This window comes from Cervus elaphus, chromosome 7, assembly GCF_910594005.1.
Source record: "Cervus elaphus chromosome 7, mCerEla1.1, whole genome shotgun sequence".
Taxonomy (NCBI): domain Eukaryota; kingdom Metazoa; phylum Chordata; class Mammalia; order Artiodactyla; family Cervidae; genus Cervus; species Cervus elaphus.
Genome location: NC_057821.1, coordinates 35,628,364 through 35,650,814, shown reverse-complemented (window position 1 = coordinate 35,650,814; position 22,451 = coordinate 35,628,364). Strand labels below are relative to the sequence as shown.

The window sequence follows — 22,451 nt, the reverse complement described above, 5'->3', positions numbered from 1 at the left end:
GCTACGTGTTCCACATTCATGACCTTGGAAGGGAAAACAAGATTGACAATTTTTTCCCCCCATTTAATCATGTCCAGTGTTTTAGTGCATGCAGGCTGCTGTTACAAAATGCCAGAGGCTGGGTGGTTTATCAACCACGTTATTTATCTGTTCTGGAGGCTAGAAGACCAAGATCAGGGTGCCAGCATGGTTGAGTGAGTGTGGGACTCTTCCAGGACATATCCCTAAATAGAAGGGATGAGTAAGCATTTCACCTCTTTCACAAGAGCCCTTATCTTATTCATGTGGGCTCTGCCGTCATGACCTAATCATTTTCCAATGGTCCCACCTACTAAAATCATCACTTTGGGGATTAGGTTTTCAACATATGAATTTTGGAAGAACACAAGCATTTAGACCATGGCACCCAACGAGGAGACTGACTTGTCTAAGGTAACCCAATGCCTCATGCATACTGAATGTTCTGTGGTGCTCATAGGAAGCCAAGGACTAAGGAAGTTGAATAAGGACCAGCAGCCCCAGGTGGAGGGTCTGAGATGGCAAAATTCTTGATGAACTTCATAACAATATATTAGTGTCTCCAGCATCTTCCTTGGCTATCAGTCATTGAGAAACATCCTCTCCTATACATGTTCCTATTTGAAATACGAGTTAATTTTTGAGTTCCTAGACAAAGTACCATTTGACTGACATGATAATATCATGACTATGCATATGAAGAAAAGTGCTTTTGACAGATACAAATTTCAGAGTGGAAAGTCCTCAAGCCTTTATTCACTTCAGAGAGCAATACAAGTTTGGGGATCTCCCAAGACCATTCTTGGGTTCCATAATCAGCTAGGACTCCAAGAGCTCACTGAAAGCTGTTTTACATGTGGTTATTGTTTATTTCAGACCTTTGATTTATTTTTAATTCATTTTTTATTTTTAGTGAAGTATAATTAATTTACAATGCTATAAATGTCAGTTTTTTTGAATAGTGAATAATTGTGTATATATATACGTATATCCACTTTTGTTTAGTTTCTTTTATCATGGAGCAACAGACATGTTTCAAAAAGGAAAAGGAGTATTCAATGTTGTATATTGTCACCATGCTTATTTAAGTTATATACAGAGTACATCATGAGAAACATTGGGCAGGATGAAGCACAAGTGGGAGTCAAGATTGCCGGGAGAAATATCAATAACCTCAAATGTACAGACGTCACCACCCTTATGGGAGAAATTGAAGAAGAACTAAAGAGCCTCTTAATGAAAGTGAAAGAGGAGAGTGAAAAACTTGGGTAAGCTCAACTTTCAGAAAACTAAGGTCACGGCATCCTGTCCATCATTTCATGACAGGAACATGGGGAAACTGGACAGTGGCTGACATTATTGTTTGGGGCTCCAAAATCGCTGCAGATGGTGATTGCAGCCATGAAATTAAAAGATGCTTACTCCTTGTAAAGAAAGTTATGACCAACATATACAGCATAGTAAGAAGCAGAAACATTGCTTTGTCAACCAAGGTCCGTCTAGTCAAGACTATGTGTTTTTCAGTAGTCATGTCTGGGTGTGACAGTTGGACTATAAAGAAAGCTGAGCACCGAAGAATTGATGCTTTTGAGCTGTGGTGTTGGAGCAGACTCTTTAGTCTGTTGGAGTGCAAGGAGATGCAACCAGTCTATCCTAAAGGAGATCAGTCCTGTGTGTTCATTTGAAGGACTGATGTTGAAGCTGAAACTCCAATATTTTGGCCACCTGATGAGAAGAGTTGACTCATTTGAAAAGACCCTGATGTTGCGAAAGATTGAAGGCAGGAGACGAAGGGGATGACAGGGTGAAACGGTTAGTGGCATCACTGACTCAGTGGACATGAGTTTGGGCAGACTCCGGGAGTTGGTGATGGACAGGGAGGCCTGGCTTGCTGTGGTTCATGGGGTCAAAAATAGTTGGACACGACTGAGCGAATGAACTGAACTGAACTCAAGTAGGTCATTTCAGAGAGTTGAGTAGAGTTTCTTGTTCCATATACTAGGTCCTTATTAGTTATCTATCTTATATATATTAGTGTGTACACATCAATCCCAATGTCACAATTCATCCCTCCCTTCTTGCCCCTGGAACCATAAGATAATTTTCTACATTGTGACTCTCTTCCTGTTTGTAAATAAGTTCATTTGTACCATTTTTTAATATCCCACATATTAGTGATATCATATGCTTTGTCTTTCTCTGTCTGACTTACTTCACTTGGTATGACAATATCCAGGTCCATCCGTATTGCTTCTGTTAGCATTACTTTATTCCTTCTTATGGCTGAGTAACATTACATTCTATATCTGCACTACATCTTCTTTGCCTATTTCTCTGTTGATGGACATTTAGGTTGCTTCCATGTTCTGGCTATTGTAAATGGTGATGCAATGAACACCGCTATGCTTAGTAACTTAATCGTGCCTGACTCTTTGTGACCCCATGGATTATAGCCTGCCAGGTATCTCTGTCCATGGGGGTAGTCTCCATGGACAATAATAGGCAAGAAGATTGGAGTGGGTTGCTATCCCCTCCTCCAGGGGATTTTCCCCACCCAGGGATCGAACCCAGGTCTCCCGCACTGCAGGCGGATTCTTTACCATCTGAGCCACCAGGGAAGCCCTGATGAAGCAAGGAACACTGAGGTGCCTGTATCTTTACAAAGTATGATTTTCTCTTGTTATATATCCAGGGGATTGCAGCTATTTAAAAGATACAGATTAAAAAAACTGCCCAGGAAAAGGCATATAGGGCAGAGTCAAAGGAAATGTGAGACATGGATCTTTAGTTTCATCTTCCCAGGGTGTCATGGGCAGCTCTGTGTTCCCAGCAGCGATGTGCCGGCAGTGAGGTCTTGCAGACACGGGAGCTCACTCCAGGCTCTGTGTCCAGAGTTTTTACTGGGGCTCCATCACCAAAGAATGACTGAGCGTCCATACAACTGATCTCAGGCTCAAACCTCTCTAGAGGTGTAGCTGATACTGCATGACAAAACCCCCATCCTGAATCACATCATTCTTGTGGCTCAAACTTTTTATTCTAAGTCATACTGTTGACATCCCTGTCAGGCTGGCCCAAGACCTTCACAAAAACAAAGGCACTTTTCTCACTCTTTACCTTTGACCCCTTTAATCACCCTTTCTCAGAGGAAATAGCCTATGTGTTTAGAGAGGAGCTCCCAGGAAACAAGGGCAAAGTCCAGACTTCCCTTTGGATGAGGCTGAGCCCTTCACTACACAGCCCTGTGGATGGTTTTGCTTGAGAAGGCTCCCTTTTTGTAGTTTCACAATAAGAAAATGTGAAGTTACAAACATCAGTCAAGCATTTATCTTCTTCTGGTCTTTGTCTGAAATGTTTTTTTTTTTTTTTTCTTGCATTATCTTCATTAACTCTTATGTAACTCCATGAGGTAGACGCTATTTTGAATGGCATTATGGAGAGAAGTAAAATAAGGCTTGCCTAAACATCCAGGGCTTGTGAGTGGTGGAGTGGGAGTATGTACACGGTCTACAGGACTCCAAGGTTCATTTCTGAAGCCACTATGTTGAAAGATATCAGCAATTTTTTTTAGCCATTTTTTTTTTTCAGTTACGTTGCTGAGGGGCTATTTTTTTAGCAGTTTTATTTTTTTGGTTTCGAGGCTGTGGGGCTATAGTCCACTGATAACTACTTAATTATTAATCCTTTTGATTAAGTGATATTTAAGCATCAAAAATTCCATTTTGCCTTTCTCAGTAGATTACTGCAAAGTTTTTCTTTTTCCTGTGTAGACAACAAGATATATAAATCAAATGTCATGAATAGTGACTAGCAAGCAGAGTATTGTTTGAAGCAGAACTGGCAAATAAAACTGTAAAAATATTTGAAGTATATAAATTGAGAATTTGATAGAGGTATATACTATTTTTTAAATTTATTTTTAATTGGAATATAATTTCTTTAAAATGTGTTGTGCAATGCTGTGAATCAGGCTGAAGTGTACATATACCCCCTCCCTCTTGAGTCCCCCACTCGCACCCCATCCTGCTTCTCCAGGTGGTCACACAGCAAGGGGTGAGCTTCCTGGGTCATTCAGCAACTTCCCAGTAGCTATCTGCTAACATTTTACACATGGTATTGTACTCTGTTTCAGTGCAACTCTCTCAATTCAACTTGCCTTCACCTCTCCTGTTATGTCCACAAACATGTTCTCCATCTGTGCCTCTGTTCCTGCCCTAAAAATAGGCTAACCAGTGCCATTTTTCTGGATTCCATATATACATTAACATACCATATTGGTTTTCGCTTTGTGACTTACTTCACTCTACATAACAGGCTGTAGGTTCATACACCTCAGCTCTAGTGACCCAAATTCGCTTCTTTTTGGGGTTAATTAAAATTCCCTTGTATAGATGTACCACAACTTCTTTATCCATTCCTCTCTCAGTGCACATTTAGATTGCTTCCATGTCCCGGCTATTGAAAACACTGTTGCAATGAATTTTGGGGTACACGTGTCTGTTTGAATTATGGTTTTCTCAGGGTATATGCCCAATAGTAGAATTTCTATGTCATATGGTAGTTTTGTTAGGACTTCCCTGATGGCTCAGCAGCTAAGAAATCTGCCTACAATGCAGGAGACACAGGAGATGGTTCAATCCCTGGGTCAGGAAGCTTCTCTGGAGGATGAAATGGCAACCCACTCCAAATGCCATTTTCCCCTACCCCTCTGCCATAGTGCTGACCCTCATTACATGTGTGTTAGAAAAGAGTTTCCCTTTCTATTAACTTAAGTAACATAGCTATCATCTGACATGTTTCCCTTTTATTTTTTGAAGAGAACACAGGTAAGTTCCATTCTCTTAGACATCACCAATTATACAACACAATTTTATCAGTTATAGTCATCATGCTACATATTAGATCCTCAGACCTTATAATTTTCATATGTTAAAATGTATAACCTTTTACAAACTTGTTCCTATTTCTTCCACTCTCCAAGCCCTGGCAATCACTTTCCTATGCTCTTTGTGACTTCCAGTTTTTGTTTTTTATTTTTTTTTCGATTTCTTACTGATAGATCATACAGTATCTGTGTTTCTCTAACTTATTTCAATTAGCATAAGGCCCTCCAATTTCATCCATGCTGCCGCCTATGGAAGAATTTCTTTCTTTTTTAATGGCTAAATAAAATTCACACACACACACACACATATATATATCACATCGCATGGTTTTAATCTCTTCACATGCTGACAGAAACTTAGATTGTATTTATAATAGGTTGTTTCTAGGCTACTGTGATGGAGAAGGAAATGGCAACCCACTCCAGTACACTTGCCTGGAAAATCCCATGGATGGAGGAGCCTGGTAGGCTGCAGTCCGTGGTGTCGGTAAAAGTCGGATACGACTTCACTTTCACTTTTCACTTTCATGCATCAGAGAAGGAAACGACAACATACTCTAGTGTTCTTGCCTGGAGAATCCCAGGGATGGGGGAAGCCTGGTAAGCTGCCGTCTATGGGTTCGCACAAAGTCGGACATGACTGAAGCGACTTAGCAGTAGCAGCAGCAGGCGATTGTCAATATTGATGCAGTGAGATGGGATTACAGATTTCTCTTTGAGATAATTATTTCATTTCCTTTGAATATATATTCAGGAGTGAATATATATCCAGAACTGTGAAATTTCATGAGAAATTTACCAAAGGTATTCCATAGGAGTTCTACCCATATACATTCCTACCATTAATCCATTAAGACCTCCATTTTCTACACATCCTCAATCACACTTATTTCTTACTTTTTGGTAAAAGCCATTTAAACAGGAGTGACGTGGTATGTGTTGTACTTTTGATTTGTACTTCCGTGATATGACGTTGAGCATCTTGTCATATACTTCTTGGCATTCTGTATGTCTTATTTGGGGAGAAAATTGTCTACTCTGTAAAAAATAGCATGCATTTTGTATACTGTATTTGAATATATAAAACTCAGGTACCTTTCCATACACCAAAAAAATTACAGAAATACAAATAATTCCATTTATAATTGCATCAAAAAAATAAAATACTTAGAAATAAATTTAAGCAAGGTGTTGAAAGATCTGTGTATGAAAATATTCTAGACACTCATGAAAGAAATGTTTAAAAGACACAAAAGGAAACATGTTTCATATTTATTGACTGGCTCAAAAACAGACACATAGATCAACAGAGTGGAACAACAAAGCCAGAAAGAACTGCACACCCATATATTGTGTGTTAACTTATGAAAAAGGAGCCAAGAATATCCAGTGGGGAAAGGACAAGCTTTTCAAAAATGGCACTGGGAAAGCTGGATAGTTCTATGGAAAAATAAAACTGTGCCCCTGTCTTTTAGCATGCACAGAAATCAACTAAAAAGTGATTAAAAAGTTGAACATAAGACTTTAAGTGTTTAAACCCCTAGAAGAAAACACTGAGGTAATCTTCTTGCCATCGGTCTTTGCAATGAGTTTTTGGGTTTCACACTAAAAGCAAAGGCAACAACTGCAAAAACAAACCAGTGCCACCACATCAAACTCCAAAGAAAGGAACATTAATAAAATCAAATGGCAATTTACAGATTGACAAAAGATATTTCCAAATCATATATTTCATAAGGGCTTAATATCCAAAAATACATGAGACATACTAGTCAGGGCAAAAAACACCAAATAATCCAAATTTTTAATGGAACATAAGAAAAATAAGAGTTTCAATAAATCTGAAGATTAGACTGTAGATGAGAGACACTGCAAGGTTTTTCTCCTAGAACAACAAAAGCCTGTGCCTTCCTGACATTACTTTCTTCATCTCCACTCACTTGTTTGACAATGACAGTTCACAGTGTACATTCTTCAGTCAATAGAAATCACCCACAATGAGCTAGAATATGTACTAAAAACAGCTTCACAAGGGGAAAAAAAAAAGCAAAACTAATATTTGCATACTAACTAACAAGGCATATCAAAAGGAAGGTAATTTCCAGAGTTTACCACTCCATTGTTTTCTATAATTCATTTCAAAATTGAGTCAGCTAGTAAGGAAAAGGAGTTCAGAGACCTCACTAATATATTGATAGAAAATCAGTTTCAAATGTGAGCATTAATGGATTATAATTTGGAGGTAATTTATTACTAGTGTTGAAACTGGAGTCCTTTTGATTCTCTACTACATCGGGTTAATAATTTATTATAAATATTAATAGCAACATAGGGACACATACTACTAAAATTACAGTGAATAGTGAAAGACATAGAGTATAGTAGAAAGAAGTGAAAGTATGGGAAGTCAGCAATGGTAGTAAAGTAAAGGGCAGCATTGCCTTGAGAGGAAGGAAGCTTCTCAAAATTTCTTGAAACACCAAGAATGAGTCAGATGTGAGGAACTAGCTTAATTTGTAAACCAGAAACTCTACCAGAAGAAATTTAAGTTCATAAAAATATTACAATGTTAATATCCATAATTAAGACAGACAATAGGATAGGGTAGGGTACACAGACATTCAAAACTCTTCATTGCTTAGTGCATCAGGCACTCAAGGACCACCCTCACTGAAGTCTTTCTCTATTGCTCCACCTACAGGTACCAGCATGGCGAAAGAGATAACTGGACTCCACAAGCAGTTGAACCCTACTTTTATGGCCTCCTGGGTTTCCTTAAGAAGCATTCGATGCAGCAGATTTCCTCCATCCCATCCCATCCGGCTGACTCCCCACAGTAAACAGGAGTCCTCACCCTGGGATCATTCTGCAGTCCCCATGGCTCCAGCTCTCAGCTTCCGTGGACACCAGTGGACTTACAACCCTGTCCGAGGTATGAAAGGCAGCAGCATGGCTTGTCTATGAGGTTCTCACTCCATTCAGACGGTGACAGATTAGTTAGTTCACTCCCCAACAGCTTCAAATGACTTTCCCATTCCAGTGGACGGCTATGGACCCGGGGATTACTCCTCTGCGCTTTAGCTCCCTCACCCCCAGGTGCAGGCTGGTCCCACATGCTTTCCTCCTTCTTTCCCCTTCCTCCTTGTCCCTTCTTTCCTTTGTCCTACTGAGTTTTGTGTGGATCAGGATATTCCACCTCAGTAGTCAGGGCGTCCTGCCAGTATTCACCTGGTCTTCTGTGAGAACTGCTGCGTTTATAGATGCTCTTGATGCATCGGTGGAGAGAGGTGTACCCCACTTCCACATACCCCTCTGTCATCTTGTCCACCCCCATTTGTGGATGTATTAGAAACAAGTTTCCCTTTCTATTAAGTAACATTGCCATCACCACACATGTTTAACTTCTGCTTTTTGAGGAGAACACAGGTTAGTTCCACTCTATTCAGTTGAGTCACTCATTCAGTCGTGTCCGAATCTTTGTGACCCCATGGACTGCAGCACGCCAGGCTTCCCTGTGTATCCCCGACACCCAGAGCTTACTCAAACTCATGTCCGTTGAGTCAGTATGCCAGTCGATGATGTTCAGTCTCTCAGAGATTATTGTTTTTTTGTAATTCCTTATATTTGAGATCTTATTGTATTTTTCTTTGTCTGACTTAGTTTACATAGTGGAATGCCCTCCAGTTTCATCCATGTTGCAATGATTGGTAAGATTTCTTTCTTTTTCTAATGGGTAAATAATATTTACATATATATGTCACATCACATTGTTTTAATCCATTCACCTATTGAAAGATACTCAGGTTGTTCCTATACCAAGGCTACTGTGAATGATGCTGCAATGAACATGGGAATATGACTATATATCCAGAAGGGGGATAATGGATCACATAACAGTTCTCTTTGAAATTTCTTGAGGAACCTTCACAGTATTTTTCTGTGGGATTTGCACTGGTATACATCCCTATCAACAGAGCATAAGCACTCCTTTTTCTCCACATCCCCAACAAGTTTTGTCATTTCTTACATTTTTGGTACTAGCCATTCAAACAGGCACGAAATGATATCTCTTGTGCTTTTGATCTGCATTTCCTTTGATTATTAGCAGTGCTGAGCATCTTGTCATTGTCTTGACCATCTATATGTCTTATTTGTGGGAGAATGTCTATTCTTTAAAGATGTAGCATACATTATGTTTACTATATTTCAATATATGAAACTATGTTGTGTACCTATATATATTAACAAAAAACTATCAGAAAGTTGAATAAAGAAAACAAGCACATTTACTATTGCATCACAAAAAGATAAAACACTTAGAAATAAACTTAAGCAAGGTGTTGAAAGATTTTATAAAAAACCTTTAAGATATTGATCTGGAGAAGGAAACAGCAACCCACTCCAGTGTTCTAGCCTAGAAAATCCCATGGACAGAGGAGCTTGGTGCAGGCTACTGTCCATGGGGTTGCAAAGAGTCAGGCACGACTTAGTGATTTCCCTTTCCTAAGACATTTATAAGAGAAATTTAAAAAGAGCTAAAGATATGTAAAGCTAGGTTCTCTATTCAATGTGTATCTTCAGGTAGGATTTGTATTACTAATAATCTTCCCTTTGAGAACTGCTCTTGTTGCATCCTATAGGTTTTAGATCATCATGTTTTCATTGTTCTCTGTGTCTAGGAATGTTTTGATTTCCCTTATTTCTTAAGTAATCTGTTTATTATTTAGAAATGTGTTGCTGAACCTCCATGTGTTTGTGTTCTTTGAAGTTGTTTTTTTCCCCCTATAATCTATATCTAGTCTCATAGTGTTGTTGTCAGAGAAAATGCTTGATATAATTTCAATTTCCTTAAATTTACTGAGGTTTGATTTGTGACCCAAGATGAGGAAAATGTTCCATTGCACTTGAGAAGAAAGTGTATTCTGCATTTGGATGGAATATGCTGAAGATATCAATTAGGTCTGTTTGCTCTAATATTTCCTTTTAGGCTTATGTTTCCTTATTAATTTTCTGTTTTGTTGATCTGCCCATTGGTATAGGTGTGGTGTTGACATGCTCTACTATTACTGTGTTACTGTCAATTTCCCCTTTTGTGTCAGTTAGGGTTTCCCTTATGTATTGAAGTGCCCCTAGTTGGCTACATAGATATTTAAAATTGTTTTGTCTTTTCCTTGGACTGACCCTTGATCATTAGGTGGTGTCCTTCTTTATCTCTTATAATAGTTTTTATTTTAAGGTCTATTTTTTTCTGATATGAGAATTGCCAATCCAGCTTTCTTTTGATTTCCATTTGCATGGAATATCTTTTTCCATCCTCTCACTTTCAGTCTGTATGTGTCTCTAGGACTGAAGTGGGTCTCTTGTAGACAGCATATATATGGGTCTTGTTTTGTATCCATTCATCCAGTCTCTGTCTTTTGGTAAGAATGGGAGAAGATAATAGCAAATAAAACAACTGATAAAGGATCGCTTTCCAAAATACAAGCTGCTCAAATAAGTCAGTCATCAAAAGCAAAGGCAAGAACTGCAAAAATAAACTAGTGAGAATACACCAAACTCAAAACCTTCTACAGAGTAAACGAACCCATCAATAAAATTAAATGGCAACCTATGGAATGAAACAAAAAATTCAAATCACATATTTGGTAAAAGCTTCATATCAAGTTTATATAAGAGACTCATGCACCTCAGTAGGAAAAAAAATAAAACAACTCAAATTATTAACCGAGCAAAGGAAGAGTAAGTGTTTTGAAAAATCTGAAGATTATACTGTAGATGAGAGAAACTGTAAGTTTTTCCTTCCAGAACAGAACCCTGTGTCTTCTTGACATTGCTTTTTTTATTTCCAATCACCTGTTTGGTGATTGAAGTTCACAGTATACATCCTTCACTCAATAGCAATCACCGTACACTGAGCTATGTGTGCTCTACTAACTATAAAAAACTAATCATTACATACTTAATCTTGAGGCATCTAAAATCCAAGGTGATTTTCAGAATTTTCCACTCCATTGTTTTCTACAATCTATTTCAAAATTGAAACACATAGTAAGGAGTGAGTAAGAGACCACAGTAATACATGGGTAAAAAGTCATTTACAACTGGGAGCATTATTGGATTATAATTTGGGGGCTGTATCATTACTAGTACTATTAAAATTTTATTCCCTTTAATTCTCTGGTATACTATGTTGATATTTATTTAAAATAGTAATACAGCCACTATGGAGAATAAGGTGGAGATTCCTTAAAAAACTAGAAATAGAACTGCCATAGGACCGAGCAATCCCATTACAGGGCATAAACACTGAGGAAACCAGAATTGAAAGAGACAAGTGAACCCCAATGTTCATTGCAGCAATGTTTATAATAGGCAAGACATGGAAGCAACCTAGATGTCCATCAGCAGACGAATGGATGAGAAAAATGTGGTACATATATACAATGGAATATTACTCAGCCAGTAAAAAGAATGCCTTTGAATCAGTCCTAATGAGGTGGATGAAACTGGAGCTATTATACAGAGTGAAGTAAGCCAGAAAGAAAAACACCAATACAGCATACTAGCATATATATATGGACCTCAGAGAGATGGTAATGAAAACCCTGTATGCGAGACAGCAAAAGACACACAGTTGTATAGAAGTATTTTGGACTCTGTGGGAGAGACGAGGGTGGGCTGACTTGGGAGAATGGCATTGAACCATGTATATTATCACATGTGACACGAATCGCCAGTCCAGGTTCGATGCATGATCCAGGGTGCTCGGGGCTGGTGCACTGGGATGACCCAGAAGGATGGGATGGGGAGAGAGGTGGGAAGAGGGTCAGGATGGGGAACACATGTACACCCATGGCGGATTCTTGTCATTGTATGGCAAAACCAATACAATATTATAAAGTAACTAGCCTCCAATTAAAATTAAAAAAATAAAATAAAATAGTAATACCAACATAGAGACACATAGCACTCAAGTTAGAGTAGACTGAGAAAGACAAAGCTTATGAGGCAGGAGGTGAAATCACAGAAAATTAGCAATGCTATCAAAACAAGGGGCAGTATTGCCTAGAAAGAAAGCAGAGTTCTCTGATTTTTTGGAGACAACACGAAAAAGCCAGATGGGAGCCCACCAGCTTAAACTGTATACCAGAAACTTCACCAGAAGGAAAATGAAGTTCATAAAAGTATGCTGATGCGGAACACCAAAATCCAGACAGTAAGCGAATAGGGTAGGGTATATGTAGATGCTGAGAACTACTCAGATTTAGACATGGAAGCAAATACACTAATAAGCATCAGAAAAATCAAAGCTCAAAAGGGTCTAAAAAGTAAATCATAAAGAGACTTGGTAGTCTGATCAAAAGAATAAGAGAATCAAATTAGACACCAAAATAGAAAGACTTGTGCACATGATAGAACCAGAGAATGCTCAGGAGAGAAAGTTTCGGACCTAGTGGACCAGCGCACAGAAGCCTCCAGCATCAGGAACAAAACCCTGAACAGAACTCATGACTGTGGGCTTCTGGGAACGGCCTCAGTTTCAAAGTCTGGGCGCTATACCGCCTAAAGGCGAATGCAGACCAGGACTATAGCTTGCTGTGACACTGAATCACAGACAATAGTGTTTGTTAGTTGACTTTTCTCATCCAACTATAAAGTTAATGAAACACTGACCAATGATAATTGACACCATCAGTTTGCAGTCAGATCCTCTTTAGTCATAGAATGGACATCTGAACCTGTTATATGATCCCCAATAACAGTTTTAATCATTAAATTTATTGATGTTTAATTGAAGGCTAATTGCTTTACAACACTGTACTGCTTTCGGCCAAACATCAACATGAGTCAGCCATAGGTTTACCTATGTCGCCTAGTCTTGAACCTCCTTCCCACCTTGATTCCCATCGGATACCTCAAAGCTGTTAGAGAAAAATATGGAAGGCTTCACATATTTGTGTATCATCCTTGGGCAGGGGCCATGCTAATATTCTCAGTATTATTCCAAATTTTTCATATGTGTGCTACCAAAGCAAACACAGAAATAACACTTTAACAGAAAAAAAAATCATACAGTTAGTCATCCACCAACAAATGATCAGTTACATTAGGAATTAGGGTATTCTGTTATATTTACTGCCACTTATAAATTTGAATTTTATAAGGTCTAAAGTTCCATGTAGGAATTATGCATATATTTATTCATAACACATGTATACATGCACAGAATATATACACAGAAATATGTCTATGTTATACAAGGTATTATTCTCCTTGCCTTTCACAATAAGCTTTTTAGTTCATGAGAGAGATTGTCCCAAATTTCTCCAACTTATATGTCTTCTTTTTGAGAACCAGTTCTTTGATTTTCATCACCTACTTTTACATAACCATTTTATTTCTAGATATCATGCCCCTTTAAACTAAGAGCAGAGAAAACCTAGTAAATGCTAGTATCTTATCCTTAAATAAATTACCACTCTTCTGGCAAATTGGAAAAAGAATCATGTTCAGATCTCATTCAGGAGGATAAAATTCCAGTTTAATCAGTTTCTTGTCCAAACTCAATTCTTGCTCACTTCAGTCAAATTATACTTACTTACAAAGGACGGACAGGAAAAGTAATATTAAAATCACGCTAGCAAGAGTCTATGCTTTTATGCTTCTGTTGGCCAAAATTAGGGCCAGAAGTAATTTCTGAAATATCAAAATACATCATGGAAGCATGAATGTCTAGTTCTAATATCAACGAGGAGATGTTTGGAGATGGTACAAAAACTTGGCCCATGGGTTGTCAGGATGTGCTCCTGATGAGACAGTTGAATTTACTCCCTAAAGCATCAAAGTCAGGCCTTTGTTCGCAGAGCCATGAGGTTGTCTTGGGTGCTGACCAGGTAATATTCTTGTATTACCATTTGGAGATTTACCTGCCATTTTCTCGAAGAAACAAATGTAATGAGAAGATTAAGGATGCATAAAAGTAGCAGAGTTGTCAAGTTGCCTAGAAGCAAGGCTAGCCAGGAGAACCAGGCCCCACACTGATAATTGTCAAAGATTTTAACAGTGAGTGTTTTATAGACAGAGCAGAACAAGTGGATAAAACCAGTGCTCTAGGGTCACTGCTGATTTGCAGTCAAAGACAAAATATTTTTCGCGTTAAACAGAGTCATCACAGCTCCTGATGTGGTCCTGGTTACACACATGCAGGCCGAGAGCCCACAGGCATGTGTGATGTGACATCAGGAAGTGAACAGATGACTGCATTGGTGCCCAGTCACCTCCATCTGCTAATAATGGGACCTGGGAAAGTTATTTGCCCTGTACAAGTCATTGCATCTTCCTTAACATAAGTTGATGATCATAGTGAAAATCAAGGCTATCTCACAAGGCTACTGTGAAACACAAATTTTAAGATGTTTTAGAGCTTTGGGGAAAGTATCAAAGACATGCATGGGGTTACAAAGGTGAGTTAGCAGATCCAAGGTACAGTATTCTTTTTCTCTTAGTATTCTCTCTGTACTCAATAGTAGTGATCAGTCAGTCAGAGTTTACTCTTACCCCAGCGTGATGGTAAACCACACAGATCAACTGTACACTTCTTGTCATTTCTGTGTCTAAAATTCAAGCACTAGTCAATGTAGAGTGAAAAAATAACACACTCCTAGAGGGCCTCGGTGCTCAGAATCTGCAGAGTCCCAACATTAAACTGTCTTAAAAGAATGGCCTAAATACTCTGGCTCAGAATGAAATTCCAAATGTTTGCAGAGCACAGAAGTACCTCTGGGAGCAATACAAAAATGCAGGGAGTAACCTACTTCTCCAAATATCTGTCTGTGCAAATGTCATCATCCATCTAAATTCACACAGAGGGTGCACTTTCTTCCGCACCCCAGCTACTACAGCATCAACTCCTGCTCAGAGCAAAAGGCTTCCCTCCACAGGATGGATTCGATAACCTCAGGTGATTAGACATCTCAGAATGGCTCATGTTTTTATTTTGGCAGGGTCCTGCCTGCTCCTGCTGCTGGTCCTGTCAAACCTGCTCCTGTGCCAAGGCAACGTATGCCCGTCCTGCGGTCCTGACGTGTTTGGCGTCCCCCTGAAGTTCCTTAGAAACACGTTTAGCCGTGTCTCCAGGCTGTCCCACGACATGCATAACCTTTCCACAAGAATGTACAATGAGTTTGTAAGTACTATGGTGGTGGTTTAGTTGCTAAGTCGTGTCCGACAGTTGCAACCCCATGGACTGTAGCCCGCCAGGCTCCCAGAAGGTACCTTTGTGTAAGTGACTGGGCCATACTGTCCTTTCAACAAGAGGGCTGCATCAGCCAAAGTTCAAATAACACACTCTCTAGGTTAAAGATGCTAACAGCTCATAAGATGTGGAAATCGAAGAACGGACCAGTTTTGTGAAATCTGAAAGTTTCCTAGGAAGTGCAATAACTTTTTAAATTTCCTTTCATTCATTTTCTTTTTTAAATTTCCAAAATAGATGATTTTGTATTTGTCAGCTAGGAATGCCATAAAAGAATACAATAGACTCAGTGGAATAAACACCAGAAATTTATTTCCTCACCGCTCTGGGGGCTAGAAGTCCCAGATCAGGGCACCAGCAAGGTGAGGCTCTGCTGAGAACTCTTTCTCTCCAGGATGGCTTCTCCATGCGTCCTCACACAGGGTGAGGAGTGGGGAAGACAGACAGAGGAAAAGACACAAAGACACAGAAACAGAAGAGAAAATTCTCTGGTGTTTCACTTCATGGAGACACTAAACCTATTGGATGAGCTCATTTAACCTAACGGGCTTTGCTGGTGGCTCAGATGGTAACAAATCTGGCCACAATGGGAGGGAACTGGGTTCTATCCCTGGGTCTGGAAGAGTCCCTGGAGAAGGGAATGGCAAGCCGGTCTAGTATTTTTGCCTGAGAAATCCCATGGACAGAGGAGTCTGGTGGGCTATAGACCATGGCATGCCAAAAAGTCAGAACCCTTTTCAAAACACAGTACTTTGGCAGTTAGGGGTCTAAGACATGAATTTAAAGAACACACATTCAGTCCATAATACTACCTGACTAAAGAACGTTTAGGCGGGACTGGGGAAAAGGAAGCATGTTGATTTTCTGGTCCTTCAGGGCCTCTCTGGGCTTTCTTCTCCAGGCTCAGAGTAAATAGCCAATAAATGAGAACTGCTGTGCAGTGAACTGCGTGGATGGAACATGTTAAACAAAGCTGAATCCCGGTCGCAAAAACGAACACTGGTAGTTTTTTTAATGCTACAAATTATTGTTTTAAGATTTGCAGTGAATAGGTTTAGAGTTATAGTAGAAGGGGAGTTTACAATTGGAAACAATTATTCTCTTTCTGATGAAGGTATTTGAAAGTTGTATGTTAATTTTTTTAGGTCAATGAAGGAGCACACAGTAGAGCAGACAGCTAATAAAAGGCGGTGCTAAAGGTTTCTATTAAATTCACGTAGTTCTTTGTAAACACTAGTTTTTGTTTCATCCTCCATTTTTGACTGTCCATTTTTTCCAACTCTTCCTAGTAATCTCTTCAAATGTTCATAACTTCCATTAAAGATTAGTTTTTCTCTATCAAAGTGTTAGTTAAGATTTTTCTACTCTTATTATTCTCAGTCCATTGCTTAGTATTTCCCATAATTTTATGCCATTTTTTTCTGATGTACCTTTTTTTCACCATAAACAGCATTGTATTCTGCACCTGGGATGAACACTAAGCTTTTTGGTGAGCATGTTCAGACATAAGTCAGAGTCATTACTGTATTACTCTGTATAAAGGAATATATTGGCTCTAAACCACAGTAAACAAGAGATTAAATGGTTAAATATAGGTGCATGCATGCATTCTAAGTCACTTCAGTTGTGTCCAACACTTTGCAACCCTACTGACTGTAGCCCAACAGGCTCCTCTGTCCATAGGATTCGCCAGGCAAGAGTCCAGGAGTGTGCTGCTGTACCCTCTCACAAGGGATGCTCCTCACCAAGGGATCTAACCTGAGGCTTCTTGTATCTCCTGCATTGGCAGGAATGTTCTTTACCACTACCGTCACCTGGGAGGCATCAAGTATCGGTACAAAAGTACTATATTTGGTTCAAATACTAAAAAAAATTTAAAAAGATAGTGTTATAATAGAGAAGGGAAAAGTTTGAACTTAGGAAAGTTAGATGTAAAATCATTTTCATAGAGACAATATATAGAAAAAGTAGGAAAATAATGACTTTCAAATTTTGTGATGCCCCCGGTTAAAAATTTACACTACTATCAAACATGATAATGTTCTGGTAATGGGCTCATCCACTGAATACCCAACAACCCTCGCTAATTTCTGATCACTTTCAGGAAGAAAAGTATTCCCAGAGTAAACCAGAGTATATCAATGCCATCAATGACTGCCACACCAATTCCCTCCATGCTCCTGAAGAAAGAGAAAAAGCCGAACAGATGAACGTGAGTCTTTCACCTGGGTTTTTCACCAGATCTAGTGAGTGTGTAGCTTGCCAGGCTTCAGATTATGAGAGGTAATGTTAACTGTACATGAAGAAAATGGTGGAGGAATTGTAAGCACTTAAAGAGAAATTATATTTTGCAGTTGATGAAGCATGAGGGAAATCAAGGGATAACTAAAGATCTGTAGTAGCAAAATGAACAACAGATCTATAAATTGTCCATGCAGACAAGTTTAGTTCAAGTAATGCATTAGACACAGGATTACAGCTATTATTCTGCACAAAAACAGGAAATGAATGGGAACTTCCATGTGTAAAATATAAGATTGCAAAATTCATGAATATGTAAGAAACACACCCCAGTTTTGAGTACTCCCTGTTACTAGTGACTCATATGTGGGAGTCCTATACTGCATCATTTGAGCCAGTGCGTCTGCCTCTCAAGGCTCTCCTGATTCTGCTTCTACTTCTCTGAAACCTCCTTCATTCGTCATTCTCAATGACTCCTCCGTCACCTTTTATTTTTAATTTGTAAGTTTCCCCCACAATGGCCTATGTAACATTGCTTTGCTTCTCATGGCTGCAACAATTGCATCCGTACTGAGGACAACACAGTTTACATACCAAGCCTCAATGATTACTGGCACCTCCAAATTTTCACCGTTATAATCTCTCCTTACTGATTTCCTGCATTGTCCTTCATCCTAACATATTTTAAAATATTTTCACATGCATGCCCCCTTAAAATTCTATCTTTCTCTCTACAACTTTCTTTTTTTTTTTCATTTATTTTTATTAGTTGGAGGCTAATTAGTTTACAATATTGTAGTGGTTTTTGTAATACATTGACATGAATCAGCCATGGATTTACAAGTATTCCCCCCCCGATCCCCCTCCCACGTCCCTCCCCACCCGATTCCTCTGGGTCTTCCCAGTGCACCAGGCCCGAGCACTTGTCTCATGCATCCAGCCTGGGCTGGTGATCTGTTTCACCCTAGATATATACATGTTTCGATGCTGTTCCCTCGAAACATCCCACCCTCGCCTTCTCCCACAGAGTCCAAAATTCTGTTCTGTACATCTGTGTCTCTTTTTATGTTTTGCATATAGGGTTATCGTTACCATCTTTCTAAATTCCATATATATGCATTTGTATACTGTATTGGTTTTTATCTTTCTGGCTTACTTCACTCTGTATAATGGGCTCCAGTTTCACCCATCTCATTTGAACTGATTCAAATGAATTCTTTTTAATGGCTGAGTAATATTCCATGGTGTATAACTTTCTTAATGATATCAGCATTGTTTTCCTCTGTTAAGCTCATTAATAACGAGGATGATCAAGTAAAGGAAAAGTTCAAAAAGGAGGAGGACGAGGGATTTTTCAATAAGCTTGAATTTAAAGTTTATTGAGAGGTTCTACATGGCCATACATTCTACTAAGCACTTTATGTGCATTACTGTAGTTAGTCCTACTCAGTTCTAAGTTCTTTACCACTAAATGAGTTCATGGCTATAAAGAAATCAAGATTATTAACTAGAGATGTTCAGACCCCAGGATTTTCAAACTCAGTTCTGCTAGTAGTAGTGCACCACGGAGGAAAACCCTCCATTGTGAATCCCACTGATGCTGTTACTAAAGACAATGCTGTGCCATTTTTTGCCCGGACACGTGTCAACCAGACAGACTCTTCTGATACCAGCATGGGGGCTGGTGTTGGGATCAACTGAGGAAAGAAAGCCTGTTTAGGAATGTCATGTCTTCTTCATTGTCTCTTTGTTGTAACAACATAAAACAAATTACCAATCGAAAACAAATACATATGATTCATCTGACTCATTAATACGAAAAAATCACTGGGTGACAATGATGTGGGCACAGGCAGAATGCCTCTTTCCTGGGTCAGGTACTGCAGGCACATACTGACTTGTCATAAAATACTTAGATTTCTCCCCTGCAAATAAACAAACATAAAAGAACTCACTGAGTGGGTGGTAGAATTTCAGAGGAAAAAGAAAATTCATGTTATAAATTAGAACTCATCAGAAGAATTAATTCCTAAAATAACCCAGATTTTTAATAATTCAGTGAAGTGGGAACTAATAGCTTACATTTTATAATTTTGCAACTTTTACTACCTTCAAAAATCTCTGCATACACATAGGAATAAGCAAAAGCCTTTTAGGTCAGCTGCCCTGAGCAACCATCACCTGTAACCAAAACCATTGAATTATGATTATTTCAATGAGATTGTTTCTTATATTTTCTTAGAATGAAGACCTTACTAAGTGGATACTCATGTTACAGTACCTCTGGACTGCTCCTTTGGTTGATCTAGGCACTGATCATCGGATTGAGAAAGACCTCTCAGATACGATCATATCAAGTGCCTTAGAGAATATTAAAAAATGTGTGAAACTTCAAGTAATCTTCGAGAGGCGATTCAGCCAGGTGAGCATCCTGCAGAGGGCTTTCTTGCTTTGTTCATGAATGAAAGAGTTGACCTCTGTAATGCATAAGGAGTTTTGAAATATCTCATTTTGTAAGAAAAAGATTCATGAATTCTATATGCTAGACTGCTACTACATAAAGCAGGAGCCTAGTCATTCATAATGATAGATTCCACTGTAAATGAATCAGAATTTCACTGCAATTTTTGACATGTGGAGCCTTCCGTACATTGCACATGATTCCACCAAAAGCTTGCCTCTTCCTGGGCACAGGTGTTTGAAATATTTTCAAGAGTAAGAGAACTAAAGAACAGAATTTCCAAGCTCAGCATTTTCCTCAAAGTATCGCAGGACATCTGCTCTTGAAGTTCCACTTTTCCTCTTTCTCTGTTCTCCTCAAATCAAAGGATGAGAGTGGGAAGGAAGAAAAGAGAAAGTTAAAACTAAACTTGAGTTATGTTTCTACTTTTTAGATTCCTAATTGTTTTCTCATAGGCTGGCTCCATATTCCATATCTAGAGAGTTTTACATTTGTATGTGTTCCCCAAATCTTAATTTGAGAATTACAAGGGACAAAGATAAGGAAATACTAATAAAACGCGTAAGAAATCATTATCTTTTGGGTATTCAGATTATTCTTCCAGTGAGGCGGATATTGTCCGAGGAACACATGTACTGGTCAGGATACCAATCCCTGCTGTCCAGCGATGAAGATGCACGTCATTCTACACTTTATAACCTGTTCAAGTGCCTGCGCAGCGATTCACGTAAAGTTGACATGTACAGCAAGATCCTGGCGTGCCGAATCAGTGACGAGTGCTAAATCCACATCCATCCCATCCAGCTCTGAGATGGTCCTAAAGATCTATCCCATAGCAAGCTTCTTTGAAATTTACAGCTTTTTAATGCATGCTCTGTGAAATGGTTCTTCTCTTAAAAAAATAAACACAGACTCTGTAGAGATTTCAAAATCTAAGAGGGAAATTTGTTAACATTTCTTATTTTCATTTAATCGAAAATCAAAACAAAAACCACCCCTACAATTGAGAGAATGAAGCTCCTATTAAAATTAGTCCAAATAGCAGAAGCTAGCATTACAAAGAAGACCATTAAGAGATTACATAAGAATCACAGAAAATTATGCTGGTCAAGTTATTAGAATCAAAGAATTAGACAATTGTTCATGGTTCTGGTCATGCTACCAAGAATGAATTCTAGGGATTCTTTATGAAAGCCAGCCGCAAACTGTCAGCCCACTGTCACAGTGTTACACCAGACAGGATCAGTGCTTCACAACTTTGTACAAATAGCATGAGGTTTACTGAATTGTGTGAAGATTGTTAGGATGCTGTCTTAGACCTTTGGGGTTGCTATAACAAAATATCACAGACTTATAAACAATGGAAATGGATTTCCACAGTGCGGTCATTCAGGGTCCTTTCTGGTCACACACTTCTTATTGTATTCTCACACAGGGTGAAGGGCTAGGAAGCTCTGTGTATCTCTTATACATAAAAGCACTCATCTCATTGAGGGGGCTCCATCCTTATAACTCCATAAGCTCACAAAGGCTCCTCAGATGGATGCTATAACCATGGGAATCTGGATTTCATCATATGAAATTTCTGGGAGACAGAAAGGTTGAGACCATAGCAGATACAAACCTGAACTGCCTCCATCCTCCTCCAGTGACTTCTTCACCCAAGCTCCACTGCATCCTCTTTTTCTGCACCACCTTGCAACCATTCCATACATTCTGTCACTCTGGGTTTCACAAGGCCAGGTCAGTCAAGTGTCAACTCCATCTCATATTCAGCCTATTCAATGTTTCCCTCTCCCCTGCTGAGGCACAGGGGACCTACCAGGAAGCATTGATGTGTCCATTTCTGCAAGGTTCCTTCTCTCTCCCTCTCTGGATCTTCATTCCTTGGGCCATGTTAGAACAGGGTAGATGGAAACGAGGTGGGAAAGTTCTGACATCACTGACTTACATGGAGCTGTTGTACCCTTCTCTTGGTCCAGACGGACTGATCTGAAATTCTCCCTGACTGACAACTGTTTCTCTTGTGGGGTATCCTTGTGATTACCCCGGACATTCAGAAGTTGGGGATCCCCAATGCCAGAGTTCCCTTTTTAATCAGGGGAAATGTTCTGGTCCCCACAGCTCACCACCCGCAGTCATCAGCACAGCCTCTCTGTCTCCCTCACTCTGCAAAGCACCATCTGGAGAAGATTCAGTAGCCCACAGTGAGCTGCCTACTAGCTGACCCACAGGAAACCCATGTATCATAAACACTCTGAACCATTGAATGGCAGAAATACAGGTGTGCATCTGTCCCTGCCCGGGGCCTCAGGACAAATATTCAACTGTTCATATAGATATCGAGTAGGTCAGAAAGCTGGATTTAAAAACACATTTATCTGAGAAGTGAGATACCATTCTCTCTTCCTTTTAGAGTAACTATCCTTGTCTTTAATTATTTGGCCTTACATACATGCCTTAGTAGGTCACTGAATTATAAAATCCTCCAAATAGACTGAGTCTCTCCTGAGACTGGAGCAGTGTGACTGGATTAGGTTGCTCAGCTTGTTCAAAGGCCTCCAGACAACCAGGGTTGAGGGCCAGTCTCT

At 39.3% G+C, this 22,451-nt stretch overlaps 1 protein-coding gene and 1 non-coding gene across 2 annotated transcripts; one reads left to right on the top strand and one right to left on the bottom strand.

Moving 5' to 3' along the window:
• The first annotated feature begins 7,780 nt into the window (after positions 1-7,780).
• LOC122697837 (placental prolactin-related protein 3-like) lies at positions 7,781-20,643 on the top strand. Its single transcript, XM_043908833.1, has 5 exons — positions 7,781-7,835; positions 14,908-15,089; positions 17,263-17,370; positions 19,642-19,821; positions 20,452-20,643. The coding sequence occupies exons 1-5, from the start codon at positions 7,781-7,783 to the stop codon at positions 20,641-20,643; spliced, it is 717 nt and encodes a 238-aa protein (XP_043764768.1).
• Positions 12,835-12,941, bottom strand: LOC122697864. The gene has a single exon (XR_006342197.1). It is a non-coding gene; the product is annotated as a U6 spliceosomal RNA (small nuclear RNA).
• Positions 20,644-22,451: the final 1,808 nt, after the last annotated feature.

What these genes read in the sequence shown, in the direction of transcription:
- LOC122697837 (XM_043908833.1), top strand. Translation starts at nt 7,781, where the DNA reads ATGGCTCCAGCTCTCAGCTTCCGTGGACACCAGTGGACTTACAACCCT. An exon ending in AAAAAGCCGAACAGATGAAC is followed by an intron (nt 17,371 to 19,641) that starts GTGAGTCTTTCA and finishes ATATTTTCTTAG; the next exon opens with AATGAAGACCTTACTAAGTG. An exon ending in TCGAGAGGCGATTCAGCCAG is followed by an intron (nt 19,822 to 20,451) that starts GTGAGCATCCTG and finishes TTGGGTATTCAG; the next exon opens with ATTATTCTTCCAGTGAGGCG.